At 39.7% G+C, this 20,376-nt stretch overlaps 3 protein-coding genes across 3 annotated transcripts in view; all 3 read right to left on the bottom strand.

The window, feature by feature from the left end:
- Positions 1-4,118: 4,118 nt before the first annotated feature.
- On the bottom strand, positions 4,119-6,643 carry LOC140950119 (uncharacterized). The gene is made up of 2 exons (XM_073399294.1): positions 6,588-6,643; positions 4,119-5,395 (listed from the first exon to the last, which is right to left on the bottom strand). The coding sequence occupies exon 2, from the start codon at positions 5,331-5,333 to the stop codon at positions 4,212-4,214; it is 1,122 nt and encodes a 373-aa protein (XP_073255395.1). The 5' UTR covers positions 5,334-5,395; positions 6,588-6,643; the 3' UTR covers positions 4,119-4,211.
- Positions 6,644-8,318: 1,675 nt separating this feature from the next.
- On the bottom strand, positions 8,319-10,041 carry LOC140950948 (uncharacterized). The gene has a single exon (XM_073400161.1). It carries the CDS (start codon positions 9,780-9,782, stop codon positions 8,679-8,681), a length of 1,104 nt encoding a protein of 367 aa, XP_073256262.1. The 5' UTR covers positions 9,783-10,041; the 3' UTR covers positions 8,319-8,678.
- A 6,236-nt stretch (positions 10,042-16,277) lies between these two features.
- The window catches only part of LOC140950417 (uncharacterized), a 17,048-nt gene continuing 12,949 nt past the window's right edge, over positions 16,278-20,376 (bottom strand). The window contains exon 2 of the mRNA XM_073399642.1: positions 16,278-17,964. Coding sequence (XP_073255743.1) covers positions 16,834-17,952 — 1,119 coding nt within the window. The 5' untranslated portion in view covers positions 17,953-17,964 and the 3' untranslated portion in view covers positions 16,278-16,833. The remainder of the gene's footprint in view (positions 17,965-20,376) is intronic.

Here is a 20,376-nt window from a genome sequence, read left to right as displayed (position 1 = left end):
CATTTTGTAAGTCTAAATATACCGTTCTTAGTAAAGGGTACAAAGGACGTCAGTTTCATAAGTTTATAGTGATTGTAGCGAATGAGCCATACACTAATAAATTGTACTTGAAAAAATCGACTTGGTTTCTCTTTACTTCCGTTTACTTTGATACCACAGTATTTTAAGAGGTTCAATTGATCAAAAACACGCTAGAACAAACGAAATTTGAAGACAAAACAGTGAAATCCACTCAGCCTTCGCTTGTTCTCATTGGCCTCCATGACTTCCTGATCTTTTCAAACCGTATGGCGCATGCGTGAAGCGTGGAAGCGGGAAACAGATGTTCGGTCTCAGTCTTTTTCGTCCGAGTCAGCAGTCAAATATCTCCACGTCGGGCGAAGAAAGATTCAAATATCCCCTCCCCCGGGAGAACAAGATCAGTCAAATGCCCTACCCCAAGGACAACAAAGACAATCAAATCCCCACCCCATGCCCTGCCCCCCCCCCCCCCCCCCCCGCCGGCTTTACATTGATAGGTGCATAACTATCTGATATAGTCGAAAAAATGGCATTTTGTCAAAGGGGTTATGTCTGATGTCTGCTGTCTGCTGTCTAATGAGTGATTTCTGATGACTGCTGTCTGATGTCTGATGTTACATGTGTGATGTCCGATGTCTGATGTCTGATATGTTATGTCTTATGTCCGATGTCCGATGTCTGATGTGTTATATCTGATGTCCGATGTCAGATGTCGGAATGCAGATGTCCGACGTGTGGTGTCTGCTGTCTGATGACCGATGTCTTCAGCCTGATTTCTGATGTCCTGGATGTCAGACGTCCGATGTCCGAAGTTTGATGTCTGATGTCAGATGTCTAATGTCAAATGTCTGATGTCCGAAGTTTGATGTCTGATCTCTGATGTCAGATGTTTGATGTCAGATTTCCGAGGTCTGACGTCCGATGTCCGAAGTTGGATGTCTGGTGTCAGATTTCTTATCTCAAATGTCTGATGTTTGATGTCTTGTGTCAGATGTCTGCTGTCCGATGTCTTCTGTCTGATGTCAGATTTCCGATGTTCCATGATGCCCGATGTCCGATGCCTGAGGTAAGATGTCTGATCTTTGATGTCAGATGTCCCGACCCGTAGGTTTTATTTTTTTGCTATTTCAAGTATGAAAAAAGGGCATTTAATTAAGGGATTTAAGAGGGTAAAGACAAGTCTTGACTTTTAAGAGTTAAAATTTCCAGATAAACTGGGACAAGCAAAATGATACAGATTAATATGATAGGTAGATTCTCTGTTGCATATGTAAAATCTTTGAAAATTAACATTATTTTAAACGGAAAATACAAAATGGAAATTATCAGTAAAACCAGTTAATAATTTTTTTATTTATTATATAATGCTTTATTACAGCACAGAAACGTATACATATTACTGGAAGAAAAAAAAAACAGACATGTATGTAATAACATAATTACATATACAACAACGGATAAAACTGACAGTTACTTGGAAAAACTGAGGTTTAGTTTACGCTTGAATTCGCTTAGCTACTTACATACCGTAAAATTCCGAAAATAGGCCCCTCCATGTATAGGCCCCTCCAAATATAAGCCCCCCAAACTTGTAACGCAAAAAACCCTCCGTTAAATCCCCCCCTAAATATACGCCCCCGGGGGAGGCTTGTCCTTGGAAATTGCCCTCAAATACAAAGTAAAACAAAGCAAAAACGGTGAATATCCGTCCAACTATAAGGCTAGCCCAATGTATTTTGAAACACAAATTTCCCTCCATAGGTAAGCCCCTCCAAAAATAATCCTCTCAAAAAGGGCCTTTGAAATAAGCCCCGAGGCTTATTTTCGGAATTTTACGGTAGTTTTGTTTTGTCAATAAAAAAGGAAAGGAGGAAAGGGTGGATGGTTTAACTTTACAGGACACGTATGGCTAATAAAGCGATTAGCTAGAGGGTAACTAGTCTGCTACACAGCCGTTTTTAGAGTCGTCACACAACGCTTCTCCTCCCCTACTGTGGAGTAGACTAGAGGGTAACAGGTGCAAGCCAACAAATTTAAATAAGGAAAAGTTCCCATTTGTTTGAAAAGACGGTCGAAGAATTACTATAAAATGCTTTTTGTCTTTCTATCTCGATGACGGAATTTAGCTTAAAGAAGGACATCAAGGAAACGCCCCAGCTAATTTGCTCGAGTAGATATGATATCTCTCAAGAAGAACGAGATCGATGGCGGTAGAGGTTGCAACTTTACACATCGGTTCATTTTGCAGCTTATTTATAAACGATTATACAGCTGCAACGATACTACAAAATTCTAACCAATTTAAATCCTGAAAATTTGACTTCATGACATCATATCCGAGGAGGTTTCCACCCCCATCTAATAAATGAGAAATTTTGCAAATACTATGACCCACCCAGTGTTTATGGAATGTTGGACGATTGTCCATTCCTATCAGAGAATTGAGCCAGATGGTCTGGTCGCCAACGTTTGCATCAGAGATGGCTGCAGCAGCAAAGAAATGCAACTCCTCCTAGGTTAGCTTAGGTTAATAGGACCTTGCGAACAAAGGGATTACTCATTCTTAACAGTGGAACGTCATCTTTGTGTAGACTGCAAGAGAAAATTAATTTCCCACCATGCATTTTTTAACTGTCATAAGAAATTTCCATTTTCCATTACTTGTCAGATCAAGGTATCTCTTAATGCAGGAAGCTTTAAGGGACTTATTGAACATATATTTATGTCAATCATCGCCAGACCACCCTCCTCATGAAACTCTATTTTAATCTTATCGCATTTGCCGACCCAAAGAAACTCGAAAAGAAGTTTGTTGACCTTTTGTAGTACCACCGCATGAGTAGGGAGTGGAGTCAAAATGTACATAAGTTGGGAGACCAGAAGACTTTTGATAAAAGTGATTTTTCCAAATAAAGTGAACCTGCTAAGTTGCCATAATTCAATTACATTTTTTATTTTCACAATCCTTTTGTTGCAGTTGGACAGAGCATTTATACGTTTCTATCCGTTGCAAACCATACTCCTAATGTGAAAACTTTCCCTTCTACCCTGGAGATATCGGGCTTGTTGCCAGCCTGAGAAAACAGCCAACATTTGGCGATGCTACCACTGGTTTCCCCGCCAAATGACGAGCGCAGAAATTCCACAGTGATGACGCATCACTACTCAGATCTGGACAGTGCTTCTAATTGGTTGAAATAAATTTCCCACGCGGTACGACCAATCAGAAGCACTACTAAGCCGGATCTGGGTAGTGACGCGTCATCAATATGGCATTTCAGCACTCTTTTCTTGGACGTCATTTGGCGGGGAAACCACTGGTGGCGTCGCCAAATGCTGGCTGTTTTCTCAGACTAGCTTGTTGCACTCTATAGATGTTTGTCACACGACAGCCATTTTGTCTCAGGAAATTTAAAAAGCTTTGTTTATGCCCAAAGCTTTTTCAGTCTCCTGAGACAAAATGGCTGCTGCGTGACAAAGGTCTATAGGACCTCTTTTTTGCTGAACCCACTAAGAGCACTTTGGTTTTTTCGTCATTTACCTTAAGGCAAGAAGTCATTTGAAAACCATCTGGAACCTCAATTGCTCTAAGAAATGAGCCCTCTGAGCCCTCTAGTATTAACATCGTGTCATCAGCGAATTGGCTTAGTCTGTGTTAGACTTCGCTCGTCATGAAACCTTTTACGTCCTTATCTCTCCTTATGAAGTTGGCTAATATCTCAGCCAATGTATTAACAAATATGGGGACATCGGAAACCTTGCCTGACCCCACTACCTAAGGTAAAACTCTCTGTGACCCATCCATTGTTTTGGATAGCACTGGAGACATCATTGTAGAATAATCTGAACCAGTTTACTAAAGAGGGCCCAAAATTATAGTAAGAGCTCTTTCTATAAAAGCCTTGCCTAGTCCCTGTATGACGTTTTCCCAGTCCCTATAGGTCAATTCATTTCGGTGACGTATCCAAGGCGAACAGGCAGGAAACACCCTCACATTTTCGCTTGGACCACGTGACCCGAAATGCTTTGGCCGCGCTCTATCGAGTCAAATGCCATCTCAAAGTCAATGAACATCCATACGCCGGGTTCATCTATATTACCTGCGTTTAATTCATTTACCTATATGGCTTTATACAAGTGTTGTCTCTAGTTTTATGTAGTAATTAACTAATTAATTGGAACTTTTGGTTTTAATTATTGGTGGTGGCAACACTAACCAAAACTGTCAATGACTGTATAGCTGAATCGTCCTTCCTTTCATGTCTTAGTTCATGTTGCCTACAATTTGATCTACGGTTAAAACACTTATCACAATACTTGCATTTAAAGGGTTTCAGTCCAGAGTGAGTTATTTCATGTTGTCTGCGGAGGGATGACCTCGTAAAACACCTATCACAATGCTTGCACTTGTAAGGTTTCACCCCTGTGTGATTTCGTTCATGCTCCATGCGAGTCCCAGCTAAAGTATAGCGCTTCTCACAGTACCTGCACTTATAAGGTTGTGCCGCTGTGTAACCAGGTTCACACCCTTCCTTTGTGTGGGTGAGTTCATGAGTCTTACAATTTGGCCGCTGTCTAAAGCACAGATCACAGTACTTGCATTTAAAAGGTTTTATACCTGTGTGAATGCGTTCATGCTGCTCCCGCTCGCAAGGCTGTCTAAAACCCTTGCCACAGTACTGGCACTGGTGGGGTCTTATCCCTGTGTGAATGCGTTTATGCCGCTCACAATCAGAGGAGTTGCTAAAGCTTTTATCACAGTACTTACACTTGTACGGTTTTTCTCCTGTGTGTTTAAATTCATGTTTCTTGTGAGACATTATGTAAGTAAAGCTCTTATCACAATACTTGCACTGATAAGGTTTCACTCCTGTGTGCTGACGTTCATGGTTTAGTAACGTTGATGAATGCCGAAAGTCTTTCTCACAATATTTGCACTTGTATGGTTTCGCTCCAGTGTGGATACGTTCGTGATCCGCTCGATGCCAAGAAGTGTTAAAGCACTTATCACAGTAGTTGCACTTGTAAGGTCTGACTCCAGTGTGTAGACGTTCATGCCGCTTGCGAGTTGATAAATGACTAAAGGACTTTCCACAAAATTTGCATTGATGGGGTTTTACTCCTGTGTGAGTTTGTTCATGCCGCTTACATGATGATGACAGGGAAAAGGACTTATCACAAAACTTGCACTGATGAGATTTAACGCCAGTGCCCGTAACTTTACCCTTTTTTTCTTTCTTGTGTTTTCTTTTCTCTTTTATAGTCTCTGTCTCTTTTGACTGGCTGTTTCTTTGTTCTGTTTGGGGATCCATTCCTCATATGTCCAATAGCAACATTAAAGGCAGTATACTCTTTTCTTGCCTTGTATTAATTGCTAAAAATGAAACATTTGATATGGTGTGAGCAACAGAAAAACTTACAGATTCAGGTCCTTTTTCAACCGCTGAGGTTTTTTATTCAACTGCAAGGATCATTTCCACTTTCATAAAACTAACAAAGCAAAAGTACTGGAGAACTCATCAAATTTAGAATATTATTTATTCATTTAAAATTCACATTATCATTCATTCAAAATATTTTCTTTTCTGATTAACTTTTATCCCCTGGCTAATTCTTCAAAACCAGCTGGCGTTTAACATATTCGGAAGGTGCAAGCAATATACCAACGATACAATGGTATCAATATACAATCTGAACCTCGTTGCCAGACAGCCGAGCAGCAGCATAGGTGGAAGAGTTCGCAGCTATCCAAAGACAAAATAGAAAAATTACTGATTGAAACTGAAAAGGATGAAATGCCCTGAAGAATATGCAAAGAATGTCATTCCATTGATGCCCAGTTGCCCAATCGATGAATATCGATTTTCAACCATTGGTGAAACCAATCAATATTAACAAATAAATATGATTTATTTATAATTATTGATTGGTTTCCAACGATGGATTTTGAGCCATTGGGCACACCAGAATTGATGTCACCTACAGTAAAAAATTCAAATGTAAGAAGTTCCCTGGCTCCCACCCCCATGTCCCCTTCCCCCCACTACGGCATGTTTGTCGGTCTTCGAAGAGTCTCTTTAAATATAATGGTTTCTTTCTGTTTTATAATGCAACACACGCTTTTTTAGACGTTTAAATTTTGGATTAGGATAAAGAAGACTTGTCCGACGAAAACAGGAACTCTGAGAAGTTCATCTCATAGCTTCATTGGGAAGAGGGCAAATAGGAGGCGAAGCTTCGAGAACCCAAAGCTGTTACGTTCACTGTCTGTTCTGTATTAGTTATTGTTTTCATGTAGTACAATAATTCTGTATAGTCTAGGTTGTCGTGAACGGATTTCCAATAACAAGAGAGTAAAAAACTGAAAAAAAAATTCAGTATTGAAAAACCTGATACTGTTGTGCTACCGACTCGGTTGAGAGCCGATAGTAAAACACAGCCTACGTACAGGTATTAAAAATGCTACTACATGTATAAATGCTACCAGTCTTTCATGGGTCTTGGTCGAAAGCATTATTAGGTTCAATGTATTAATTGCTACAACATTAACATCAGAGTTTTCTTACCTTGAACGGGACAATAACCAAAAAGAAAACAGCGCCGACCGCTTCGAACCGGGGAGAGTCTTGAAAGACCAGTTGTAAGCTAAGAAAGTCCTTCAAGTAAATGTTCACTTTGTGTGACACCATGCGTCGCAAGACATCTCGTGGCAGTTCTTTTTAGCAAAAAAATTATTCAAGAGAAATTTTGGCAAAAGCTGACTAGAAAAATCACAAAAACAGTATGAATGACAAATCTGGCAAAAGAAGACATAAAAGGCGAAAATGCAAAGAAGGCTGCAAATTTATAGGATAAAGCTCAACAAATTTTGAATGAGGTGGTATGTGGGCTTCAACAAATGTACTGAAGGGGAAGGGGGTCCAAGGGCGGATCTAAAGTACAGGTCACGTTTCCACGGGTTCTGTTGCCCCTGTGGCCACAAAGGCCACAGGGGTCACAAAGGTAACAGTGGACACAGGGGACAAATGGGGACACAGAGGCCACAGTGGACACGAGGGACACATGGGACACAAGCAAGACAGGGGCAATAGAGGACAAAGGGGCCACTCAGGACACAGGGGACACATGGGCACAGGGTCTACAATAGGCTCAATTACCAGACACTGTTCGGGAAAATGAGCCTGCACTCATCCGAGCCTAGGTCTACAAAGGAAACATGGGACAAAGGGGACACAGGGGAAACAGGAGCCACAGGGGTCACAGGGGACATGTACGCGTAACATTTTTTCCAGTAAAATAATATTTATTACATTCATTGTGAAAAGACACTATATGTACATGTATACTAGTCTGAGTCTTACAATAATTTATTTCATTCACTATTCAAGTATATTACCAAAATCTATTCCAAATACCTGTTGCCTCTGTTTCCTGGCTGCCCTTGTTTCCCCTATTCTCCCTGTTGCCCCCGTTTCCCTTATTCCCCCTTTTCCACCTGTTATCCCAGGCTGTCCCCCTTGTGGCCCCTGTTCCCGCTGTTGCCCCAGTTCCCCCTGACAATGTGTGACGAAAGGAGAGCTTGCAATGATCTGTTATAAATATTCATCTCTGCTTCACCTAGGCTGCGCAAATAGCACTGGCTGAAAAAAGATGCACCATCAAAATATTAATTTTGATTGATGACATTCTTGGCTGACACGCCGGATATGCTTACTGTTCAGAAACAACGATGCTTATGAAATTGGGAATATTATGATTGCTCCTTTCTCCAGCGATGAACAAGATCATTCACTCCTTCTGTGGCGATCAGTGAATGATTTCTGAGGACTGTGTAAACAGAATGCATCAGCTTTGCAATTGAAGCAACAGGTCTCCACTGAATTCAAGGAATATTGTAGATCATCCAACTCTGCTTATAGGCTACGATTCAGACCAGAAGGTCCAGACCAATCTTGCCTTTGTGCGAAATTGTAAAATTTTGCTCCTAGAACACTAGGTTAACTGGTGGGTTCAGTTTGGCCTGGATGTGGTTACTAACAAACAACTGACACATTTCTTCTTTCGAATGACAGTGTTCACGCTTTGTGCGTTTCTGCAGTCTCGGGGGTGGAAATGAAAATTTATGAGAGATCATTGCAAGCTCTCCCTTTCTTTCCCCGCCACTTGCACTAGTGTCTCCTTCTGCGTGCTGCTGTTGTGTGACTTTTCATGACTCCCTCAAATGGAGAGCTTGCTTCAGGGGGGTTATTCTTTGGCCAGCCACAGTTGGCCAATCAACTGGGCACACAAAACTACTATTAAAAAAAATCACCTTTATTACAAGATAGAACTGGTCATATTCATAGTACAACAATAATAATATTATTATCATTGGTTATTTCCTTCTTGGTACTGCGGCGATTTATATTGTAGCTAAGGAAAAGCTGAGCTGTGGCTTCACTGACCGTGCCACTTATGCGACATAAAATCTATAAAAAAATCTATAAACACCAGCTGTTTTAAATGAGGAGCATATTAAGTAAAACACAGGCCCAAAATACATTGCAACTATATGGGTAAGTTGCATCCAAATGGAATCATTGTCATTTAATTTTGGGAATTTTAGGCATGGTCTTGCCATATAATGTTGTAATTATACTGTTTGGATCTTTTGGTCCTTAACTATCAGCAGCAGGAGCACTTACCAAAACTGTCAACGACTGCACCGTTAAATCTCCCTTCCTTTCATGTCTTAGTTCATGTTGCCTACAATTTGATCTACGGTTAAAACACTTATCACAATACTTGCATTTAAAAGGTTTCAGTCCAGAGTGAGTTATTTCATGTTGTTTGCAAAGTGTTGAGCGTGTAAAACACCTTTCACAGTGCTTGCATTTGTAAGGTTTCACCCCTGTGTGAGTGCGTTCATGCTCCTCGCAAGACCTAGCCACGGTAAAGCGCTTTTCACAGTAGCTGCACTTATGAGGTTGTGTTCCTGTGTGCGTAGATTCATGTTGATGACAAGTTGATTGGTAGACAAAGCCCTTGTCACAATACTTGCAGTGGAAAGTTTTCAAAGCTGTATTAGTGAGACCAGTGTGAGTGAGTTCATGAATCTTACGATTTGACAACTGTCTATAGTGCTTATCACAGTACTTGCATTTGTAAGGTTTCACGCCTGTGTGAATGCGTTCATGCCGCTCACAATCAGAAGGGTGCGTGAAGCCCTTATCACAATACTTGCACTTAAAAGGTTTTTCTCCTGTGTGTATAAATTCATGTTTCTTGCAAGATACTCGCTGAGAAAAGCTCTTATCACAATACTTGCACTGGTAAGGTTTCACTCCTGTGTGCTGACGTTCATGGGTTCGCAAAGTCGATGAATGCCGAAAGTGTTTGTCACAGAAGTTGCACTTGTACGGTTTCGCTCCAGTGTGGATGTGTTCATGATACTTTCGATGCCAATCAGTGGTAAAGGACTTATCACAGTAGTTGCACTTATAAGGTCTAACTCCAGTGTGTAGACGTTCATGCCGTGTGCGAGTGTTTAAATCAATAAAGGACTTCTCACAAAAGTTGCATTTATGAGGTCTCACTCCAGCATGAGATTGTTCATGTCGCTTTAAATTGCTAAAAGACTTATTGCAAACCTTGCACCAATGAGGTTTAACTCCAGTTTCCTGAGTAAGTCCACCATTTTTTTTATTCTTGGGTATGCTTTTCTTTTTTATGTTCCTGGTTCTTTTCTCAGTAGTTGTTTCTTGCTCTTCTCTTGAATCCATCCTTAATAACTCCAATAAAAAGATTGAAGGGAAGTTGGTCTTTTAAATTCTTGCCCGGTTTTTATATTGCTACAAATGGAAAAGTTTAGCATTGGTGTCAATCTGGGCTCAGTAAAACTTATACAGTAATTAAAGTTAACGCTGCACTGATTATGTACAAATGTACAGTGTACTGGAAAACTAATTAATTAAGGCCATTTATGCCAAATAATCATTATGTCAACTTATGCCCTTTTAACAGGAAAGCCTAATTAAATAATTATTAGACATCAAAGTTCACCATGTAAACATGTTTTAGATGGTGAACTTTATTTAAATTTAAATTTAAATACTTATTATCCCCTTACTTTTTGGGGCTTGAAGGAATACCGCAACAAATAATTCAAATGGAACATTAACATGGTTAACCCTTTGAGTCCCAATAGTGACCAACATCAATTTTCTCATAACGATAGACATAGATTGTCAAGAGATTAGGTTATGAGAAGTAATAAAATGATCACCTAAGAGAAAATGCTTTGATGTTTTATCAAATTCTCTCAACTTATTCTTTAAGGAAATATGTAGAGATCAGTTTGGAGAATTTGTATGTGGATATTGGGACTTAAAGGGTTAAGAATGAATTCCAACTGGTAGGAGGCAAACCAGCTGGCAATTTTACGATAGCAAACAAGCATTTGAACTCAGGACTAGTGAGAACAAATCCAACTAGTAGTCAAGGCAGAACCTGAACTTGGGGCCTTTGGATTACAAGTCCAGTACCCTAACAACTCGACTACAGTGCTTCAGCACAGTTTCTGCCATGACCTCTCACAACTCACATAGCTGTGTGTCAGCATTCAGACCATGGGAACTGCTACCAAACTGAGCGAAACATAAAAATAACAGCTCAAAACATGAAAAGAAGGTATAAACAACACGGCAACTACAAAAGGAGGAAAGGATGGATACACTCAAAGAAGATTGAAATGGATGGACAATTATTGTGGTTTTTGAAAACTTGCTAGCCTAACAGCTTTTCACAGTTCATTTTTTTTGTTTGTAACCTTTGATAAAAATTTATTTTTGTTGGACACATAGCTCTGATTTTGTCATTCACACACAGCTCTGATTTTGTCTCCCCAATTAGTTTCAGTACTTGTGCTAAGCTAGAAGCTTGAGACTTTATTTAATAAAGCTATTATTAAAGCAAAATGTAATTTTGCAAGTTCCATAGTAAATAAGAATGTTGAATTAGCATTTATGAACAAAAGTAACCAAACAGCCTTTGCACAGCCTCTCTGAATGGCATTTGAACCATCCTATACTGTACTGTGCGTATTATATACAATTATCAAAGGAGGGTGGGGATAAGGGTTTGCAGTGATGTGTTTTTGCTCTATTTTTGGTGTGGTTTTGCGGAAATTTTTATTTTCAGTTGCAGTATTGCGGTTTTACAAAACCAAGAGTTTGTGGTATTTAGAAATTTCTGGGTAATTTCAATGCACTTCGCAGTTTTCTTTATATTGTTCTGTGTGGTGTTTATACACAATTCTGTGCAGTTTTGAGGTATTCGTACCCCCCCCCCCCCCCCCCCGCTTTACACCCTCCTCGCAAAGGGAAGGTTTTTAAGCTGGTTTATAGTGGAGAGCCTTCCAAATATTCGGTTGTATTACTTGACAAACTTTGACCCAAGACTAATGGATCTGACAAGTCCAACATTATCTGTTTGTGTTACAGTCTCCTGGGGGGTTATGTCATACAGTGTACTGTATATGGGAGATACAAAGTATGTGCTACCATGAAGGCAGAGTTGTCAGAAAGCTTTGAAGTAGATGGCTGAGTTGTAAAAGTAAGCCACCAGTCCAGGGATATCGGATATTAATTTTTCTTCAAAAAACGCCATCCATAAAGAAATGCTAAGCAGAGTAGCTGGCTGATCCCAACCAAGTAGGCCACGATTTTCGCCGGTAGCCATCTACTTTTGACAACCCTATGAAGGATATCGTTTTCAAGCAGTCTGGGATAAGGTATACAAATCACAGAGTAGAATAGGGTATCACTTGCCAGGAAACTGATATAATGTTATTGTTGAAGATTTTTGTCTAGACTAAGGATACCGGGAATTAATACTGGCAAATGGCAAATGTTCCCACAACTCAGTTTAAAAGTGAAGAAAGTGTTGACTTCAGTAATTTCTAGAAAATTGTGACTCTAGGACAGGGAGAAATTTGGAGAATTTAGTACTTAAGTACTTTAGTAATTTAGTACTTTAGTACTTTTTGACTGTGTTAACACATCCGTGACACATACGTAACACCAGACAGGTAGGTGAAGTTGCTTCCAATAGTAGTTGAAGGTTAAATCATTGATATCTCAACAATTTATAGAGTGCAATGCAACTTCAACAACTTTGAAAATCAATCAATTAAGTACATACAACAAAGAGAATCTATTTAACCGTAGAGTTCCAGCAATTGAGTAAATATTCTGAGAAACGTAATGCCTCAATGCACCACAAAACAGGACTTCAGCACAATAATATTTTCTCATCCTACTTTATTGACGGTCGAGCATTCTTCGGAGTATTTACTTTTTAATACACGTGCATAATTACACGAAAATCAAAGGGCCTCAATATTTTGGGGAAAATTACATCATTGCCAACAGCCAAAACATGATACTTAATGTGCCATTTCAGTCATCACCGAAAATAAACCGCATGCTTATCAAAAGACTCATTTGCATTCAATGAAATTCGTGATGATTCTTATCCCCAGTTTCTATGGTCTCCGCTAGGAAAGCCTGGGAGCATGCCCTATCATTTAGACACACGCACACACAAACACACAAAAAGAAAGAAACGCCTCTCATTCTGGTAAAGCAAGCTCGACTAACAAATGCAAATACAATGGCTGTACGCTTATGTTGCAAATTGATTAACCCTGGGGTGGTTTGGTAGTAAGTCTTATTAACTCCTATTTTGAGGGGGGCGTAAAGAGGGTATGAATACCGCAATACCACATATGGCAGCGTGAGAATACCGCAATACCGCATCACAATTTACCCAAATACCAAAACTGTGGGTACAAAAGGGAAAAAGTTGACGTTGCCAATACTACAAATCCTCCTTTCAAATAGAAATAATACTTTTATGTCAGTGTTTCAAAGCCAAGCTGCATTGATGTCAAGCGTAAGATTAACATAAGATCATCGCACTCGGCGGGCGCAGGCCAGGAGACTGGGATGGGAGCTGCTTTGCCGCTCAGTCATGCTCCCGACAAAACCACGCAAAACCGCCATGCTACACAGGCTATGTTCCTGCATGCACAATGAGAAGGATGAGTAGTAATTTCTAGACCACACCATCTTCATAGATTATCTTTCGACACTACGCAGTTTACAACGACCTCACTGACCTCACTATTTGCTGGAATATCTGACTGATCACTTAGTTGACCTGGATCGCTCGCCATTGTTTCGCGAGTGGCACGAAAGTGACGATAAGGTTGGTAAGGAGGTTAAACAAGACGACGATTTCCACAAGGTCCATGAGGTCATAACTAATGCGACATGTTTATGTATCAATGGATAAAAAAGTTAATGTTGTTAATTATATCAAGTGTTAACCGAAATTACAAGCCAAACTATTTGTCTGGACTGTTTGTGAAATACAATCCCCGAGTGTGCCACTTGGAAGACATGCAGGTCAAACAGGCTAGCTAGGGAAATCTTTTAGGATTTGTATCCTCTCATCATGAAAAAGAAGCAGGTCACCACGACACAACGATTTTTTCCCTGACTACCGTGACATGAAATTTAAACTTACCGCACCCCGCTTGGACTCTGCAAAACCGCAATACCACACCAAAAATAAACCAATACCGCAAACCCTTACACCGCCCCCCCCCTCCCTCCCCTCTATTTGGCTTTTTACATTTTCCTTTTTTCCTTTCAACGTGTAGATAATCACGTGTTCCTCATATGATAATAAGTTGGTGTTACTGAGATAAAACTATTCAATTTCAGGTATTTTGGATGGGGGAAGGTGTGATTCACTTGACTTCTATACTACAAAATATATGTGAGTCTTTCTAAAGCTTGAACAACTTGTTCCTATAAATTTTCCCTAAAAATTAAAAACAGGAAATTACCATGGGGTCTGAGAGCCGGGGTTTGCAAGTAAAATGACGTGCATTGTGCGTGAGAAACCTTAGAACGGCTACTTCAAATTATACCCACAACAAACACAAAGTCAGAATCGTGAAGCAATGGCAAAGGAAGAAGCTAGACTTAACAGCTGTAATTAAAAAAACTAAGCTTGTATTGAATAGACTGGGACTCTGTCATGGAATGCAGTGGAATGTCATCATCACCACAAAGCAAACTCTTTCGATCCATTACAGGACCAGTTTTTCATGGTCCTTGGGCGATCAATTGTTAAAACATTTTAAGAAAAGTCTTCTTACCTTAAAGGAGACGATCCCAAAACGCAAACAGCGACAACGACTTCAAATACTCAAATGTGAACAGCGACGACAAACTACAGCTGTGGATCGATAAAGAGCATAAACTTCTTCAAGTAAACCGTCCCCTTTTGTCCCCAAGTACCCAGGTTTCCGCGGCTCTAAAAAACCTGCACTCTTGGACAAACCTAGACCCCCCCCATCAAGGATGGGGAAATGGCGCGTTCTTGCCCTCCACGAGGCTTCATTCTTTATTTGGGGGTGATGGGGGGTTTTCTGTTCCATTTTATTTTGGACAAAACAAATAGAAAACCTAGACCACCCCTCCCCCCCAAATCAAGGATGGGAAAAGGGCGCGTTTTTGCCCTTCACACAGCTTCATCCTTGATTTAATTTGGAGGGATGTTGGGGGAATGGGGGGTTTGTTGTTCCATTTTATTTTGCACGAAGTTCCCAGAAAGGTGTAGTAGAATCGCCAGCTCTGCGGTAAAACCCGATCGATACGACACAAAGCAAGTGAAACTACAGGTTATTCAGGCTCACTATTTGTGTCACATACGGGTTTCATATAATAAAATAAGTAAATATGGATAACATATTGGGCGAAGTTTAGGTCTGGAAATTTGCTAGAAAATGGAAAAAAAAATCGATGAAACTTATCATGTGGTCAGTTGTTGTTGTCCTAAATTTGCACACACAGTTTCGGGGAAAATAGTCTCCTTCACCTTTCCAGGACAAGAATTTTATCTATACCACACACGGAAAAAAAGGACATTAAAAAAGGACAAATATTGCTTATGTAAGGTACAAGCCGCCCAAAAAAATAACTAAAAAGCCAATCTAGATAGGAGGCATTACAGATTATTAAAAATATTAACCCTTTAATTCCCAATAGTAATCACCAAGATCATTTTTCTCCTAACAATATCCATACATTGTCAACAGATAAGTTATGAGAATTAATAAAACGATCACCCGAGTAAAAATGCCTTGATCTTTTATCAAATTCTCTCAACTCATTCTTTAAGGAAATGTATGGAGTTCAGTTTGGAGAATTTGTATGTGGATACTGGGGCTTAAAGGGTTAAAGAGGTTGTTTCATGGAGGCACAAGTAGAAAAAAATGTAAAAACCAAACAAACAAAATAAATGTGGAAAAGAAAAGAAAAAATGCACAATGAGTTTTTTCTTGAAGGCAAAACTGTAGACAGCCTGATTATGTCTCACAGGTTTGTGGTCTATCATATTGGAATTGCACTTCTCAAACTGAAAAGGACGAAGAAACATATGCATACAAGAATGAGGTTCTACTCAAATTCTGTGGCAACCTGTTAGTTGGAATATCTGCTTTCATGTGGAGATATTGAAACGAACCCGGGACCAACAGGAGGCGGCAACTTATGCCCAACATGTCAAAACACATACGCTAAATCCTCTATTAAGTCTCCCCCTCTCTCAAATAAGCCCCCCTCCCTCTAATAAGCCCCCCCTTTTTAGAGGAAGAAAGTTAACAAGCTACTCCTCTCTATTAAGCCCCCCCCCCCCCATCCTCACCCCTCATTATCCTTCATTAATAAATGATAGACTGTAGTAATCAATCAGGACTGTAAAACTTTGTGTGGACTGATGCGGGATGGTTTATTTACCATCTGGAAGTTCGGATTTGATTCTGATCCTTGGCTGCATGACCTAAAACTTAATGGTAAGCTCAAGTGGTTTTCTAGTATGAGCTGAATGAAGTTGTCTCTTGGCTGTCACTGCCAAAGTAATTCATAGTAATCACTGGGGGTCTGAACCTAAATAGGCTCAGGTCATACCAAAGAGAAGGAAAAATAATGCATGATTTTGAAGATGTTCATGGCCTGAAATGACTGGTTACTAAGCCAACAAGAATTACTGATACAAAAGATCATTTTCACTCGCGTCTCCTTTTGCGTGATGCTGTTGCCTGACTTCTCATGACTCCCTCAAATGGACAGCTTGCTCGCAGGCTATTCTTTGGCCTGCCACGATTGGCCAATCAACTGGGCACACAAAATGGTAAACCACTATTAAAATAAATCACCTTTATTACAAAATAGAACTGATCATACTCATACTACATTGATAATATAATAGTATTATTATTGGTTATTTCCTTTTTGGTACTGCAGGGATGAAGCTAAGGATAAGCTAAGCAGGCTTGACTGTGTCACTTAAGCAACATTTCTGTACTGGAATAAAAATCTATAAACACCAGGCCGCGGTTGTTCAAATGTTGGAGAGTGCTATCCATTGGATAAATCACTATCCAGCCGATAAGTATTAGGGAAACCAATTACGCTATCCAGTGGATAGATTTTTATCCAGTCGATACTGCTATCCAACGTTTCAAAAACTAGGGCTAGCTGTTTGAACCGATGAGCATAGGTAAAACACAGGCTCAAAATACATTGTATCTTTTCCATATGGGTAAGCTGCACCCAAATGGGATTCTTGGCAGTGGGAGATTTCTTTTCCAATTTCTTATACCTGTAATTAATTAACTGAGTGTGTAATTACTGTTGTATCTGAACTATGTGGAATAAAATAATTATTGTTGTTGTTGTTGTTGTTGTTTTTTGGTTCTTAATTATCAGTAGCAGGAGCACTTACCAAAACTGTCAATGACTGCACTGTTGAATCTCTCTTTCTTTCATGTCTTATTTCATGTTGCCTAACATTTTGTTTACTCTTAAAGCACTTATCACAATACTTGCACTTAAAAGGTTTCAGTTCAGAGTGATATATTTCATGTTGTTTGCAAAGTGTTGAGCGTGTAAACCACCTATCACAATGCTTGCATTTGTAAGGTTTCACCCCTGTGTGAGTGCGTTCATGCTCCTTGCAAGACTTAGCAGTGGTAAAGCGCTTCTCACAGTAGCTGCACTTATGAGGTTGTGTTCCTGTGTGCGTAGATTCATGTTGATGACAAGTTGATTGGTAGACGAAGCCCTTGTCACAATACTTGCACTGGAAACGTTTCAAAGCTGTATGAGTGACACGTGTGGGAGTGAGACCTGCGTGAGTGAGTTCATGAATCTTACGACTTGACAACTGTCTATAGTGCTTATCACAGTACTTGCACTTATAAGGTTTTATCCCTGTGTGAATGCGTTCATGACGCTTACAATCAGAAGGGTGCGTGAAGCCCTTATCACAGTACTTGCACTTGAATGGTCTTTCTCCTGTGTGCATAAATTCATGCTTCTTGCAACATACTTTTTGAGAAAAGCTCTTATCACAATACTTGCACTGATAAGGTTTTACTCCTGTGTGCAGACGTGCATGTGCTCGCAAATTTGATGAATGCCGAAAGAGTTTGTCACAGAAGTTGCACTTGTACGGTCTCAGTCCAGTGTGGATATGTTCATGATCCTTCCGGAGCCAATCAGTGATAAAGCACTTATCACAGTAGTTGCACTTAAAAGGTCTAACTCCAGTGTGTAGACGTTCATGCCGCTTGCGAGTTACTGAATGGGCAAAGGACTTCTCACAAAAGTTACATTGATAAGGTTTCACTCCAGCATGAGTTTGTTCATGTCGCCTTAGATTGCTAAAATACTTATTGCAAAGCTTGCACCGATGAGGTTTAACTCCAGTTTCCTGAGTAAGTCCAGGATTTTTCTTATTCTTGGGTATGCTTTTCTTTTTTATGTTCCTGGTTTTTTTCTGAGTTGTTGTTTCTTGCTCTTCTGTTGAATCCATCCTTCATATGTCCTATTTAAAAAGATTGGAGGGGGGTTTCTTTTTTGAATTCCTGCCTGGTTTTTATATTGCTAAAAATGGAGAAGTTTAGCACTGGTGTCAATCTGGGCTCAGTAAAACTTACACAGCAACTAAAGTTAACACTGCACTGAATGTGTATATCAAATGTACAGTGCAGAAAAAGAAACATAAAAGGAACGGAAATAGAACAATTTGATAGGTTTGTTGAACAGATACAAACATGCATTGCTTTTGGTTGCTTAAGTGAACGCTGGGCTGAAAAAACTTCATGCCCAAAGAACTTTCTAAAAATCAATCGATAGATCAGTTTGACGTCATACTGCAACATGATTGGCCAATCGAACAATGCCTTCTGCATATAAGAGTTTTCTTTGGAGGGAAAACAGCCATACAGGGTATATGGGATATATAAGTATGTGCCACCATAAAGGGTATGGTTTTCAAGTGGTCAGGGAGAGGGTATACAAATCAGAAAGTAGTTCTAATGGGGTTTCACCTGCCAGGAAACTGATCAATTTATTGGTTGAAGATTTTATTCTAGACTAAATATACCTGGAATTGATCCTTAAAATATGGAAATGGCAAATCTAAATTTTCCTACAGTGTCGGCCTCAGTAATTTCTGGAAAATAGTGACTGTAGGATAGGGAGGAATTTTGGAAGTTTTGTCTAGTATAGGGTAGCAAAACATAGCTGAACTAGGTCTGATTTAAGCTAAGGATTCCTGGCTGGGTCCCAGTGGCACATCCCTAGTATCCAAACATTCTTTAGCCGGGCTTGAAATTAAAAAATCCTCAGGTTGCCTTTTGGTGACCAACTGGAGAAATATAGTTGCCAGTTTGTATGATATAAGTGATGCAGCTCATTAGTATGGCACGATCTATCACTGAGATTTGATTGTTTGAAAATAACGGGCATGGAAGTTGGTATAAATTTGGAAGTAAACTGGCCTTGTTTATGTGATTTAGCACATTTTTTATAACGAAAGCAAAGCTAGATAAGATGAAATGTTTGTTTTAACTTTACTCTTTTAATTTAAATCTAAATTAGCGAGAAATTGAGTCAACAAAGTGCCAACTAAACCAGAATTTTTAGTCGCCAACCCAGAGATAATGTTACTCGCATTAGCGTCACCATAACAGTCACAATTTTGAACCTTGTTACCTCCCCCAAATGCAGACTGTGCTTTCTATTATTACTACTTTATTTATGAACCTTGATTGAAAAATTGTGTGTTGTTGAATAGGATTTTTGCAGAACTTTGAGCACGTATGCAAAAATGAAAACCACAGGAAGACTACATTCTTGACCCAAAAGGTGCAAACAAGGAAAGAAGCTTTAGGAGGACAGCCTATTTTTTTTTAGCAAATCAAAACAAAATACAATCACTTTAACAACAAGTAAAGACAGTATTCAACTTTGTTGCTCCACAGTTGAATGAACAAAAGCTGATTCACTGGACATCACATCAGCTAAAACTCAAACCTAATATGTTTACACCTAATTGCAATAATGTTGCCTGACGAAAATGCTTAAAGAAAAAAAAAAAAGGAAAAAGCCAAGGGTGGGGAAGAAACGCGGTCTGGGACCGAGAAACGATGTTCCCACAACTTGCAAGACGGTCACCATGCATGGTGGTCAGCGGGTAATTGGCGTTTTTCCCACACTAAATATTTTGATAGAAGCTAGAAGCGAACCAGCAAAGAAAATGATTAAAAAATTGAAAAAAAAATATCATGCATCTTTGTTTTACTTGCATATTGTATTTGTCTTCTGGTCTTCTGGATCTTAACCAACAACAACACGCTCGATCGATTTATAGGTTACATCGTTTTGCCCAGCACGGACATCAAAAGATTATGAAAGTTATGATGCTGATAAAAATTATTGGAGAAAGTGTCAAATTAATCGGAAGTAAGTATACTCAGGAGAGCCTTATCAGGGTTTTCAACAGTTTTTGAATTAGGAGTTGCGTTTATTTGAGTAGGAGTTGCAAGGCCCGGAGGGCCTTGCTCTCTAGGGGGGCCTGGGGGCATGCCCCCCCCAGGAAATTTTGAATTTCTAGACTCTTGGAGGCGCATTTTCCCACATTTTGAGACGCAGAACTAGCAAATTTTAGATATCGAAAATACTGATAAATTTTGATGCTTGTAGTAACTTTATTAACCACAATATTAGGGTACGCTTTAACCACATTATTACCTGCAGCATCCTTTTTCTTTTTCTTGTTTGTCACTGTCAGCGACCACATCTCCCATAAACCACGCTGTCGCTTTTCTGCCATTTTGCCGTGTTCTTGGAGACGAAATGTGGTGTTTTATATAGAGTGGCTTCAGAAACCGCTAACTACAATGTTCCCTTTAACTGAGACCCAGTCTTCGACTCGTCCTCAACGTTTACTCAA

Source organism: Porites lutea, chromosome 10 (genome assembly GCF_958299795.1).
Source record: "Porites lutea chromosome 10, jaPorLute2.1, whole genome shotgun sequence".
NCBI lineage: Eukaryota > Metazoa > Cnidaria > Anthozoa > Scleractinia > Poritidae > Porites > Porites lutea.
This window is presented reverse-complemented; position numbering and strand designations above follow the sequence as displayed.